The sequence below is a fragment of the Acanthaster planci genome, linkage group LG13 (genome assembly GCF_054643075.1).
Source record: "Acanthaster planci isolate LZ-2023a linkage group LG13, COTS_SCS, whole genome shotgun sequence".
NCBI lineage: Eukaryota > Metazoa > Echinodermata > Asteroidea > Valvatida > Acanthasteridae > Acanthaster > Acanthaster planci.
In genome coordinates this window covers 7708451-7722359 of record NC_141789.1, presented here as the reverse complement: position 1 = coordinate 7722359, position 13909 = coordinate 7708451, and the positions used below count along the sequence as shown (strand labels likewise).

The following is a 13909-nucleotide window of genomic DNA, read 5'->3' as shown; positions in this document are numbered from 1 at the left end:
ACGTGTATGATGATCCATGTTGCCGATGCTTGCTCTGCCAGCCAGCAGCTGTGAAGGAAGTCGTTGAATTGGTCCAGCTGCAGGCCCCGCCGACCCATCCAGCAAACAGTTGCCAGCCCATCAAAAGCCTCCCCCAAGGAGAGGATAACGCCACACAGGAGGTCCAATGGATGAACGAGTCGCCAACCACCCAGACAAGGGGCTTGTTGTCGATCAGCAGATTTGCTCATGGAAGTAAAACAGAAATTATATAGCTATCAATACTTAATGAAAAGTGAGCGTATGGTTGAAATCATGGTTGTTTTGGTCGTGGGGTAACATGACCCCAATGTACAAAGCAGCCATAAATTTGAAAGCTCATGGGAGAAGGTCACTGCTAATACGAATATAGCGGCGGTAAACGCCTGACTGCCAACGACCCATCTGTTGGATCTCATCGTCAGGAATTCCTGCCATTGCGGCTGCTGTGGCCGCACCAATCCGGAAGGAATGAGAAGTATATCGGGTATCATGAATGCCAATGAAGCCAAGGGCCAGCCTTAAAACAGCGGTGAATTGAGAACGTGTAATTGGAGAACCGTCAAAATGGGACAGGAAATTGCTGAAATGCTAAGGACATCTGCTAAGGAACTGTGTAGTGGCCTGAACAAGGCACAGGGAAAATTCGCCCTCAGAAACAGCAGGTATTGAAATTACACAACCCTGACGTACTGGTCGGTCTTGGAGAAACGAATGTGTAGATTAACCACACTGCCAGAAGAGGTACGACAAAGGGTAACATCAGAACAACGTAAAGGTGAAATTCCAAATCAAATGGAAGCAGTGAGTTCACCGATGCGCAGAAATCCAAAAAATGCTAACAGGAAAGCCACTCGAAACAGTAGGGCTTCATACTGATTGGTACAAACGGAGTGCAAAGCAGGAATAATACGGCGCAGTAAAACAACTGTAATAGGGCGGCGTTGATCGCGCCGACTGCACCGGCGGCGGCAACCATCTAAGTTTTGTTTCACAATGAAATGTTTAGTTATGTCACGAGAAACCCTGCAAGCGGAGTGTAGACGCAATCCCTGAGACATATGATGCAACAGTAGCCGGAGGGTACCCATTAACAGACAAAAATGCAATAAAGTGCACAAGCTGCTGCAATGTAGGACTAGAAAATGTATTTAGAAAACCATGGCGGGAAATAAACCAACCGAAAAATTGCCAAGCACATTGGTAAACTAAATGGGTACGTGGGGCAACTGAGTCCATCAAAAGACTGTGAACCTCTAAATTAAGTTGTTCCAAAGGTCTGCAAGCAATGGTGTCATAACGGGGGCGGCCTCGGGTGTCAGCCGCTGGAAACGATCCATCTGAAAACGAGATAGAGCGTCAGCGATGCCTTTATCGAGACCAGGTACCTTAAAGTGGATATTCAACCTCAAACAAAGCACTACAAATATGCGAACCAATTTCATAATTCTGGGACACCTCGATGTTTGGCTATTAATAATCGCCACCACAGCCCCATTATCACACCAAAATATGACACGTTGGTTTTGCAAGGCCGGGCCCCATAACAAGGGTGATCGGGAAAAGTTCGAGAAAAGTAATGGATAAATTCAAGGAGCGCCATTTCAGTGGCCACATGCCTTGCGTCCAGCTCCCATTAAAGAAAGCTCCAAAACTGAACTGCTGGGATGCGTCCGTATACAAGTGCAAGTTGCTGCTAGAATACCATACCTCCTGAGGGAAAATAACCAAACCATTGAAATGGAACAAAAATTCCCGCCAAGCCAGCATGTCGGCCCGCGCACCAGATGAAATACGGATACAATGATGTGGTTTCTGAATGCCACTTACAAGATGGAAGAGATGACGCAAGAAGGCCCGGCCGTATTGCTTTACAAACGAAATTTAGGCTACCCAGCAATGATTGAAGCTCTCGCAGGGTGACTTTACGCTTCGCCAGAATTACAAGGACCTTGGCCGTAGGAACCCGAATCTGCTAGGCAACTGTACCAATCGTTAAGCCCAGGAAATCTAAGCTTGTCATTGGCCCCACGGTTTTGTCACTGGCCAAAGGAACACCAAAGTCCCGGCAAACTACTGTGAAAGAAGTAAGCACATGTGTGCACTCATTGGATTGCCCTTCACCAACAAAGAGAAAATCATCCAAATAGTGCAGAATGTGTGGAGTAGCTGCAACCTTGCGAGTGCAATATTCAAGAAAGGTGCTAAATCGTTCGAACGTGCCACACTGCTCAGACAAAAGTGACCAGCACACACACTGGTTCTGCCAATGAAACTGTAACCAAACAGCTGGGTCGTAAATCCAGCGCCTGTGTGGTCAGCAGGGGAATTTACTCCAGGAACCTAGCCTAGCGGCAATAAACTATTTTATTTGGTACCCTAACTTGCATGCAAGTTGTGTGAATTTCCAGACCTAAGTAAGTGAGCTTACCGACGGGGCCTCCAGATTTCTCTGGTGCTAGCGGGACCCCAAGAAGTTCACAGATAGCTTTGAGCTTGATCAAGATCGACCGGCAAGAAGTTGCATTCTTACTGCTTGAACTCTAGCCAACACACAGGAAATCGTTCAATAATGCACAATACCCTTTTAACCTGTGTTTCTCCAGACCAAAAACTCTACAAAGGAGGAGAACATTTCAAAATATGCTGGAGCACATCTCACTCCCATGGGCAAGCATTTACCCACATAATGCTTGCTGTCAAGTTTCATGCCGTCTCTTTCAAAGTCCTCTTTGGCAATTGGCATTAGTCTAAAAGTGGACTTTATATCCGCTTTTGCTAGTAATGCACCGGGCCTACTTACGTAATTAATTGGACCACAGCATTGAACTTGCTGTATTCTACTTTACAGTTCTCATCGGAATTGTGGTCATTGACAGATGAGCCCTCGGGGTAGGACAGATGGTGTATTATTTTAGGTTCTCCTGGGGTATGCTTCGACACCAAGCTGAGTGGGTTTACCTGCAGATTTGCCAATGGCCTGTCGGAAAATGGCCCAGCGATTCTACCGTATGACTCTTCTTTATTGATTTTAAATTGGGGAATTCTTTTGGGAGGCGGGGGCCATGATAGCCAAGTGAGAATCCCTCTTAGAAACCCCTCGCTAAGAAATCTGCTGCTTTTCTATTGGGGTACAAACTGAGGAGTGTCATTACATTGTGTGTTTTTATTGGTGTAGCAGCTAGAAAAGATAAAGAATCTTTTGGGCTAATCGACTGTTTCAGGCTGCGATTGTGTGCAAGATTATTTTTTGGTCTCATTTCTAGCTTTGCGGCTTTGTCCTTTGTTCCTCTTGGCTTGATCAGTGGAGTTTGTTCAGTTTCGAGTGCAGACCACTTTTCCATGCCCTGCTGCACTGCATAGGGTGCAGCAATGGCTCTCGTGCATGCCCCTTTGTAATTGAACTCGTAACACTGCCCCATCGGCTGGTTTGCGTGATTCCCCCCACTGTCGTTTTTGCCACTTTTTGAATCAAAGGCTTGTGTGCACTGTCCGAAGACTGACGTCTTTGCCCCCTTGTGCTTTGTGTGCTTTTGAGTTAGCCTCCCCCTACCACACACAGCAACCATAGCTCGCCATCTATTACCTTCCAAGATTTTTAACCTCCTGTATGCTTGATCTGAATCCAGTATCATGTGTTAGGGTTAATGTATTTGGCTATAACGAGAAAGAAGGCACAATTTCTCATGTTTGATGGGTGACATTGATAAACACTGTCACAAGAAATATTGGTGCTTCAAATGCCTGTCACATTTTCTAACTAAAGAAAGACTCAGCAGGCATCGAGAAGATTGCCAAGCAATTGATGCAGCAGCGTGCAAAGTCGAAATGCCTGCCAAAGGCAAAAATGTTCTCAAGTTTGAAAATTATAAAAATAAACAAGACGCCCCGTTTATAATTTACGCTGATTTTGAATCTGTTTTAGAGCACCTTCCTCCGACCTCATCAAACACAGTCAAAACCCAGATCCATAAGCCGTGCGGCTATTCTTACGCGGTTGTAAGATGTGACGGCGCTTGCACTGGGCGCGAGACTTACGGAGGTAAAGATGCGGCAGTTAATTTTGTGCATTTGCTTTCCAGAGAAGTCAACAAGATCAACGAAACATTTGAAAATCCTAAACCACTTATTTGGTTTGACAAATTGCAAAAAATCTACGAAAATCGTCTTCGCTGTTGGATCTGTGAAAAGCTTATCCGCAAAACTGAACAATCTCAGTGCCAGTGCCCAATTCCAAATGAGCCAAAAAAAAAGGACAAAAAAGCTTCTTTTAGTTCAGTCAATGAATCCAATGGTTTCAGGGATTACATTTGTATGACTTGCGCAAAACCCATCAATAAATTTTGCAAGGTCAGAGATCACTGTCATGTGACGGGGAAGTACCGAGGCCCAGAGCATGCTCAGTGTAATTCAAAGTTAAGAGTCGTCCCAAATCAAATGCCCATTCCGGTTATCTTACACAATTTGGAGAAATATGATGCGCACTTAATCATGCGAGGCGCTCAAGCATTTAACAGCGGTAGAATTAGTGTCATTGCTAAAAATACCGAGAATTACATTTCGTTTTCATTTGGCCAACTGAGATTCCAAGACTTCTTTCATTTCATGGCCGCTTCACTGGATCAACTAGTTAGGAATTGTTCACCCAATGATTTTAACTTACTTCGGGAAAGATTCCCAGAAAACACAGATTTATTATTGGAAAAAGGCATTTACCCTTACGAGTATATTGACTCCTTCGACTGATTCCAAGAGACGAGCTTACCGCGAAGAGACGTCTTTTATAGTTCTCTGAAACAGTCCACAGTGACTGAGAAAGAATACGCTCGTGCACAAACAGTATGGCACACTTTTAACTGTGAAACCCCAGGCTAGTTACTATTAGCGGGTGTATTTGAGAACTTGCGCAAGGTCTGTAAACTACGGCCTTGACCCGGCCAACTATTGCACGTCACCGGGCCTGTCGTGGGATGCGTTGTTAAAGCACTCGGGCATAAAATTGGATCTATTGACAAATATCGACAAGCATTTATTCTTTGAAAGAGCTAAAAGAGGCAGCATTTCCAGTGTGGGTGCAAAGCGCTATGCCAAGGCTAATAATCCCGACTTAAAAGATTATGACCCAAATAAGCCAGAGTCGCATATCATGTATTTAGACGCAAATAATTTATACAGCTGGGCCATGAGTCAGCCTTTGCCTTTTAACCCTAACTTTCCTCAGTCCTCCAACAGGTGAAGGATTGAGGAGTGTTAGGGTTAAAGATTTCAGTTTGATTTAGGACGTGACTAAATTTACCGCAGAGTACATCTCGAAAATTTATTCAAGAGCGTCAAAAGGTTATATTCTCGAGGTGATATTAGATTATCCGTAGCACTTACACGATTTACACAACGACTTCCCACTAGCCCCTGAAAATATATCGATCCCAAATGAATGGCTGTCAGCGTATCAAAGGAATTTAATGGCAAACGACGAGCAAATTACTTCAATAGATAAACTCGTATCGACTTCAAACACTAAAAATAAATATGTGGTTCATTATCGAACTTTACAGAAATATTTAGAACTCGGTCTAGAATTAAAACAGGTGCCTCGTGTCTTGTCTTTTAAACAGGCGCCTTGGATGAAAAATTATATCAATAAAAATACTGAGTTATACAAATTAGCAAGTCCGATTTTGAGAAGAATTTCTTCAAATTGATGAATAACTCGGTTTTTGGCAAGACTATGGAAAATGTGTGTTATCGAATAAGTGGTTACTTATTGAGAGATTTGCAAGATGCCAAAAAATACCAGAAGCTAACCGAACTATAAGGCGACTACGCCGTTTTAAGAGTGCGAGCTTTCATTCGTTGAAATGTAACGCATAAAAAACAAATTTAAATAAACCAATTTATTGTGGCGTGAGCGTATTAGATTTATCCAAAACTTTAATGTACTATTTCTATTGCAATACGTTAAAAGGTGATTTTGGTTCAAATGTGTGTCTTTTATACACTGATACGTATTCTTTATTCGTCCAAATTCAAACCGACAATTTAAACAAGTACCTACGCAAAAAGCGTAAATTATTTGACTTAAGTAATTATCCACAGGATCATAAACTTTACGACCCCAAAAACAAAAAGGTCATTGGCAAGATGAAAGATGAATTTGGGGGCCAACCAATTTCAGAGGTCATTTGCATACATCCAAAGATTTACTCGCTTTTAACGAATCGGCAAAATTTGAAAAAGGCGAAAGGCGTGACAAAAGTGGTCACCGAGAAACAGTTAACCCACGAGGCGTATAAAAGTTGCCTATTTGAGCGGGTGCAACATTTTAATAAACAGCAGTTATTTAGATCAGATAAACATTTCATATTCACGGTGTCGCAAAATAAATTAAGGCTCTCGCCATTAGATACAAAGCGTTATATATTATCAGATGGCATAGATACGTTAGCCACAGGCATTATTTAGCGGATGGTAATTCTTGAAGCTTGAAATTCTTCTTTGACAAAACTCCTATTTGGCCCGTTAAATAAATAATACAAAGTGGGACCTGTTTTTACTCGCCTGCCATTGACTCGTTTAAACTGGCTGGTGTGTTTGTCAATTTGGTAAACGTCTACAGACCAAACGGAATCTGTTGCCCCTCTGACGGTCCCACCCTCCTGTTCGCCGGGGTAGTAAAGGTACCTAACGACCACGTCTGGAGGTAATTCTCTCTTGCTTGCTCTTGCGGGTGCACTCAGTGTTTGTTTCACTCGGTCTAATTTGATGGCTTCTGCAGGCTCTTTGTCAATTAACCTAGTCTTTTCCTCGTTTGGGGATTCTACAACTTGAGGCAAGCATTTCACCCATTCTACATTTCACTCACCCACCTTTAACATCTCTTGCGCGTATTGATGGCCAAATAAACGTTCGGCCAATGTACGGTAAATCTTTCCACGATTCCCTGCGACCTATGAATGCTTAGCTCGCCCACTCGTGTTTTGTCATTAACTTTTTAAATTTGCCTTTAAACTGATCCTGAGTCTACCATTATAAATTTAGGCCAAGTCAAAGGTGAACTTTCGTAAATTTGTTTCACGGCTTTGGACGTTTGCTCGGCCGTTTTACTGGTCAATGGCTCGGCTTCTGTATAACACGAGCCCACGTCTACAACGGTCAAAGCGTATTTAAAAGTTTTTCTTTTTAACTCGATCCCAAGGCAAGTATGATATATCCATTTGATGCGCGTAATTGGGTTCGACTGATTCTGATTGTAACATCATTGGTCTCGACATGTACGTAGGTGCAGGTAAATAAATTTGCCAAATGGCTTGCCTTTTTTAGCCAGTCTCTAATAACTGACTTGTCTGCGCCCATTTTTTGCGCCTAATGATCGACGGCGCTTTCACCTCACCAGTAGCCTCAAGGACTGTAAAACCGACCAAAGCAGTTCCAGATATAATCCATATAAATTCTTGGATTTTTTTATCCCCGGCAGGCGTGTAAAAATCGGATAACTTAAAATATCTAAAAGACAAATATGGGCTCTGGCTAGATTTCAGGAATTTCGACGATAATTCGGCTTATGGATCGGGTCGGCCGTTAGGCGGAGGTGGCGATATTTCGATTCAAATGGAGCGACAAGCAGAGACGGCAGGACCGTTGACAATGTATGTATTTTTGGTAATGGATGTGCAATTGACGGTGGAAGACGGGAATTTTAAGAGCTTGGTGTATTAAGTCGAGTTTAAATTAAAATGAGTGACAACATGTTTGAATCACCGCATTTCGCGTTAATCGTGGGTAAAACAGGCAGCGGTAAAACAAATTGGATATTAAATCTTTTAGAAACAGAATATAAATTTACGTTTGAGGCGATCATGATTATTTGTCCCACGTTATTTAAGAATAATACTTAGAGCGATTGTGGGTTTATACCGACGATGACGTTTATCTTTGCGACTTGTATCGGGAGAAGCCTGAATTAAATGAAGCGATCGATTTATATCAGGAAATTTTTGATGGAATAAATACGTTTTTTTTATTATCGACAATTGTGCCTTGGATCAGATTATTAAATATTGCAAAAGATCAAAGAATTGTAATACATGTGCATTGAGTAAGATGGCCTTCAGCGGTAGACACTTGAACCATTCATGCTGGTTATTGAGTCAAAAATTCATCTCAGTGCTCAAAGACTATAGAGAAAACACAGCCTGGACCGCTTTATTCCATTGCAAGGACCGAAATAGTTTTGAACAGTGTTTAACAGAAAATGACGTCGTGCCCGATTGCGAATGGGAAACGATTAAGAAACATTTAGGAGACGTGAAATTCAGTAAACTGATTTTAAACACTGAACCGCCCGTAAATTATTTTATTCAATAAAACTGATAAAATGTATTACTATAATATTGAATTAAGATATTGACTAAATTTTGTAACAGGTGCCAAAAGGAAAAAACATTCAAATTTTTTAAAGTTAAAGACAGTGGTAAAATATGCACGGGGTGTATTAGCTGTAACCCGTTGGCAAAAATTTCCAATGACTGCTACAATTAAAGTTACAATTGGCAAGTGGCTTCACGATTGCCACTATGAAGATAAAAAACACAACCGATTTGACCCTGACCATTTTATAGACACAGGTTAATTGAGGATTACCCGCTTTGTCCATATGAAGATTGCCAGGTTCAAATGCAGTTCTTAAAATATCAAGATGATTTGTGTACCATTGAACGGTTAGATAATTCCGTGGGTCATATTAAATCTAACTGCGTAATTTGCTGTTTGGGCTGTAATCGTAAAAGGAAATTAAACAAAACTATATTTGCTGATTAGCTAGGTTAAACTAGTTACGATTTATTGGAATTTTGGTGCAGCTGGACTTTTATACAATTGACGTATTATACAATTGAATACCTACGTAGAAAGCATGCGTACAACAATTTTAAAAATCTTATATTTAAATGGACGATCATCAAAAGTATACTCGCCACAATAAACGAATCGACAAAATCTACAGAATCAAAACCAAACGTGAAAGATCACTTATGCTCGATCGTAGCCTCAGGCGAATCAAAAAACCCTCGGCAAAGAATTCACCGTTAAAGATATCGAATCACTTTAATAGCCCTCAAGATCAGGGAAAACTTTTTATCTGTATGAAGTTAAATTTGGAAAAGAAATTGTAAACACTTTGGGAAAGGCGATTTTGAGTTTATACATGCATCTTTTAGGCATCACCACTCCTACTGAATTCCTTGGGTTTAATATCGATTTAAATTCCGAAGAAGATTTGACGAAAGATTTAAATAACGACCCAATTAAAAATCAAACGATGAGTCACTTTTTAAGCGAGTTATGTTATAAATACGGAGTTTATTTATCGCCACTGGTAGCTACGTTAATAAGGACTAAACACCTATCCATCAATAAAAATGCTGCTATTTTTAAAGATGTCGACAGAAGAACAAACGCCAGCAGCACCTGTGCCGTATCCGGCCAAGATTTGAGTTCAAATGGTAACAAAAGTTGAAAATCCCAAACGCGTGGAGCATGGCAACAAATTGGCCGAGCATAATAAAAAGATCAAACAGAAACTCGCCAAAATGACGGCGCATGACCCGAGTGACTCGAGCTCAGAAAATGAAATTTATAAAACGGTTTCTGAAAATAGAAATTTAATATTGGGCGGATTAGCGATTTGCACGCTCGCACTTTTTTTAATATTTAAAAATAAGTCAACGCCCGTGCAAGTTCAAATTGATCAACCACCACCAAAAATTCAAACAACTGCACACGCACCTGAAATTTAGATATGGAATAAATTTTTAAAATGGTATATTTAAAATTATTATATAATAAGAATGAGTAACGTAAAATCAGTCGACGTAAACGGAATCGCAAATACCATTTACCACGGTGCCGTAGTTTCAGCAATATCCATGGGTTACGCCATGCTATCGGATAAGCTTTTAAAAATCAAACCACCCGACCTAAATGAATTATCCACTGAAGACGCATTAAAATTGACTGCCCTGTCAAGCGGCGCATTAGCCATGCAAGGATGTCTCGTGTCACAAGGCTAAAATGCTAGTCTAAATGCTAGTCTTCATTTAGTCTTCATAAGCTCAAATCGATTCGTTTACTTTTGTGATTCCTACAGGTGTCAACCTAGACTTTTTAGGAATAAAATCCCACCAGGCCAGAGTGACCGCGTCCGACTGCGAGATCCAATTGACCGTGTAAGTACTCGCATGGCCCGAGCCTTTCGGTGGATCTGCCCAGCCAAAGCCCATGAAAGTAGATCCCGCGTATTTGCCGTAGGTTAGGTGTAAGTCGTGCGCGTTGTAATTTTTACCGGGCACTGGAATATAACCGTTGTCGTAATAGTAAGCAGTGCCTAACCCGTTTGATAATGTATCGCACGTCTGTTTGTAGGACTTACTTAGATCAACTCCAAAGAACAGGCAAGTGTCTGTAAATTTCTGATGATCGTAATTATTGTGTAACGAGTCAAATACATCATCGCTGAGAATGGGCATCACGCAGCCGTAAAATATTTTTCTCACAGTGTAATACACGTGAAAGTTGAATAAAGTCGAGACATATGGATTAGAATCGGACAGTAGGTCAAGACCCACTCCACATGCACTTGTCGCACAATATACTGCAAAATTAAATTGATTTTGACAAAACGAAACGATTGACCGTTTTGTCGTGGTGACTCTCGGTAATTGATACGTGTGAGTTAAATTGGGAAACTCGGCTGTAAACGAGTTATCTTTATTGACGACGATTGATAAATGACTAAAGTTGGCTCCCATTTATTTTATATGCCTTTAAAAGGAGGCTCCGTTGGTTCGCTCGCTTTGCTCACTTCTCGGTAAGCGGGTGGCTTATGTTTGTATTTGACCGACTTGATAAAGTTACTCGCCAAGTCTTTTCATAAGATCTTTTTTAAAAACTGTCACTCGCACATTGGCTAGTGCTTCTGCTCTTTCATTGACTTGCCGTTCGAATTCTTCTTTATTAGCCGATTTACTTTCTTTCAATTTTATAGACGTACTTGACCTAATTTTTTCTTTCATCTCGTTAAACTTCTTCAGCTGGGATAAAATGAGTGCAAATTCTTCTTGCAATATGTCGCCATCCTCGATCGCGTGAGAGACGTATTCCTTGATGATGTTTAATTTGGCATCGGCAAGCACGCAGATTTGATCGTGATTTTGTGCCACAGCTTGCGACTGGCTAATTTTAGCAAAGCGTAGGCACCAAATGCGCCGATAGCAATGCCTTCCATCACAAGTCCCACGGGACCAGTAATTACTCCTAAAATAGCGGGGATTCATGTGGCTGCTGAGGTGGCGCCTATCGCTTCTACGCCATATTCCATGTAACCGAGCGCGGTAAGTATCCTTTTAATCTTTTTTGTAACTAGTTTCGCGCACGTCACGTTCTCTTTGGATTCGGGATTTGATTTCTTCGATCTTTTGAAGGCGGTAGATTTTTGTCGTGTTCGATTCCGTTTGATACCCAGTTGAATCTGGATAAATATTTGACTCGTCATTTGTTGCCATCTTTTTAAAATATAAATTTTATATTTTTGTGGCCAATATATTCAGCTCAAATTAATCTGTTGTTTTCGTTCTGTAAGAGTCCAACATTTTCCGATCTTAGGTAAAAAGTTAACTCGTCGATATTTCTCCGCTGCAGTTTTCTTGGCGTTTCAAAATCGCTACGGAAATATCGATTTGTTGAAATCACTTGTGACAGATCAAATGATTGCCTGCTGTAAAAATTAAAGTTTGTGCCTAATTGGGGACAATAGATAAACGCGAGTTTGTCTGATTCCTATGTATAACCTCTTTCAAATAAAATGTTTTTTTAACCGAGATTACTTTATATATACCTAACACTGGCACTCCAAGAAAGCGAACCGTGAGTACCGTAATAGACATCTTTTGGGCAAATAAATGATTGTGCGTCACATCTCTCATTAATAAATTTCTCGATATTTGACAAGTCAATGGGTCGCTTTCGATGATCAAATAAAGAGGCATAGGGATCTATTTTAACGTACATTCGATGCTTGTCCGTGTAAGGCTTTTTAACGACGTATTCTATTCTATTAAGGTCATCGATGTCGCGACTGGCTTTATACCGTTTACGGTATTAGACGGGAGATTAGACCCTGTGTCAACTCGCAATTCGATAGACAGGTAAACGGCTAAATTTATGTTATCGAGTATGCCCGCAGTAGTTGGTCATATTTGATAATAGAATTGATGCCCCACTAAAGTATCCGACGTTGTATCTCGAGTGTCATGTTTATACAGCGGGTTTATGCCGTAACACGGTTCTATGGTCATTATCAATAGGCGTTTATTTTGACTGTTGTGATGATAGAAAATAGGCGAGCTGCATTGATTGCCTTCTTTAATCACAGGTTTTGATTAAATGACTCAGGTCAAAGGGACCACAGGTGACATTGGGATCACAGTTTTCAGCATTGAGACGCTCGTGGTCATATGAAACGATATATATTTGGGTTGACATGGTTATGATTTTCCCGGCTTTGTCATAAATTTTTCTCATTTTTATTCGGCCATGTCTATTAACTCAGGTGGGATTTCTATTTCAACGGCAACGTCATCATCAATTATTAACCCAATTTTGTATAAATTAAAATCGAGTTTAGTCGCTGGATCGGGCAGTGAATCATTTTCTCGAGCGTGTCACAGCTTTTTATGCTTGCCATTTACAAGCACCACGCGATCCATTCCTTCCAACTCGATACAATTTACGCAGCAGGTGCAAGCAGTGCAACCAAAACACTCTATATAATTACTGCACTCGTAACAGCCTTCGCAACCGTTCAAGGCATTTGAATTTTGACAGTCGTATGAATTTAAACAATATACGCAATTTATGCACCTGCCGCAATCGTCGCAAGTGGAGCAATTATTACATCTAGCGCAGTTGGTACATTTGTGGCATTCCCGGCCCGGTCCACATGTGGATTGGGTTTTCAGTCCCTACCTGACTCGGTGGGTTTTACCCAGAACATTGCTCTGGGGTTTTCCTCCCACCTCTAAAACTGTAACTGCTTCTTACTGTGTCCTCTTTACTGATGTTGGTGAATATGGGTTGTTTGGCAGCTGCCCGAGGCGCCCTTGTATGCCATTGGCTCAACTATGTTTAAATGTATTCATTGTTCCATGCTTAATGTCTGCATTGTACAGCGCATTTGAACATATCTATATGAAATTTGCGCTTTGTAAATGAATAAACTATTATTATTATTATTAATAATATTATTATTATTGTTTATCATGGTTTTTATAATTTTTTATTTCTATTTGGCTTGTAAACTTGTTTGCCGGTCTTGGTCTTTCTCAGTAAACAAATGGGGTGCCTTTGGTTTTGCACGTCTAGTTTTGCCTGCTCGATTAAATCTCGTTGCAATTCATGGCCGTTGATGATTAACCGTGTCTCGTGAGCGGCGACTAATTTAGCATATTCAAATTTAGTGACTAAAGTTAGAGTCATTTGATTTTATAAAATCAGAGAAAAATTTTTTAGGTTTTTCCCGGCACTTCCAGTTCCCTGTTTGTGTGTGTTTGGGGAAATCGTGCCAGTTGGGGGTCGCATAGAGGTCACGCCGGTTGGGTCAAGAGTTTTGGGGGGAGTCCCTTTTTTGAGTCACGAGTGCTGGTTTGGAAAGTCCCTTCTGATCTGGGAAGTGGGAAAAGGGTACTGATCTCAAACCGGCTCGTCTCTACTAAAAGGGACAATTCCTTTTGTTAGTAAAGTCATCTCATGGGACAAAAATTTGTCTCCCCATAATATCTTTGTTCTCATAACATACATGTACATGTTTCAACATGTTTGTGGTCCCTATAACCCTGTG

General features: G+C 41.0%; 1 protein-coding gene and 1 pseudogene across 7 annotated transcripts in view; one reads left to right on the top strand and one right to left on the bottom strand.

Annotated features, from left to right (window-relative positions):
* The window catches only part of ciao1 (cytosolic iron-sulfur assembly component 1), a 118033-nt gene that overhangs the window by 50707 nt on the left and 53417 nt on the right, over positions 1-13909 (top strand). For 2 of the 7 annotated variants that reach the window (XM_087145218.1, XM_087145219.1), the window contains exon 3: positions 10163-10241. The exons of the other annotated variants lie outside the window; for them this stretch is intronic. In XM_087145218.1, coding sequence (XP_087001344.1) covers positions 10163-10241 — 79 coding nt within the window. The remainder of the gene's footprint in view (positions 1-10162; positions 10242-13909) is intronic. 7 annotated transcript variants of the gene reach the window in all.
* LOC147796969 (uncharacterized) lies at positions 358-2764 on the bottom strand (annotated as a pseudogene).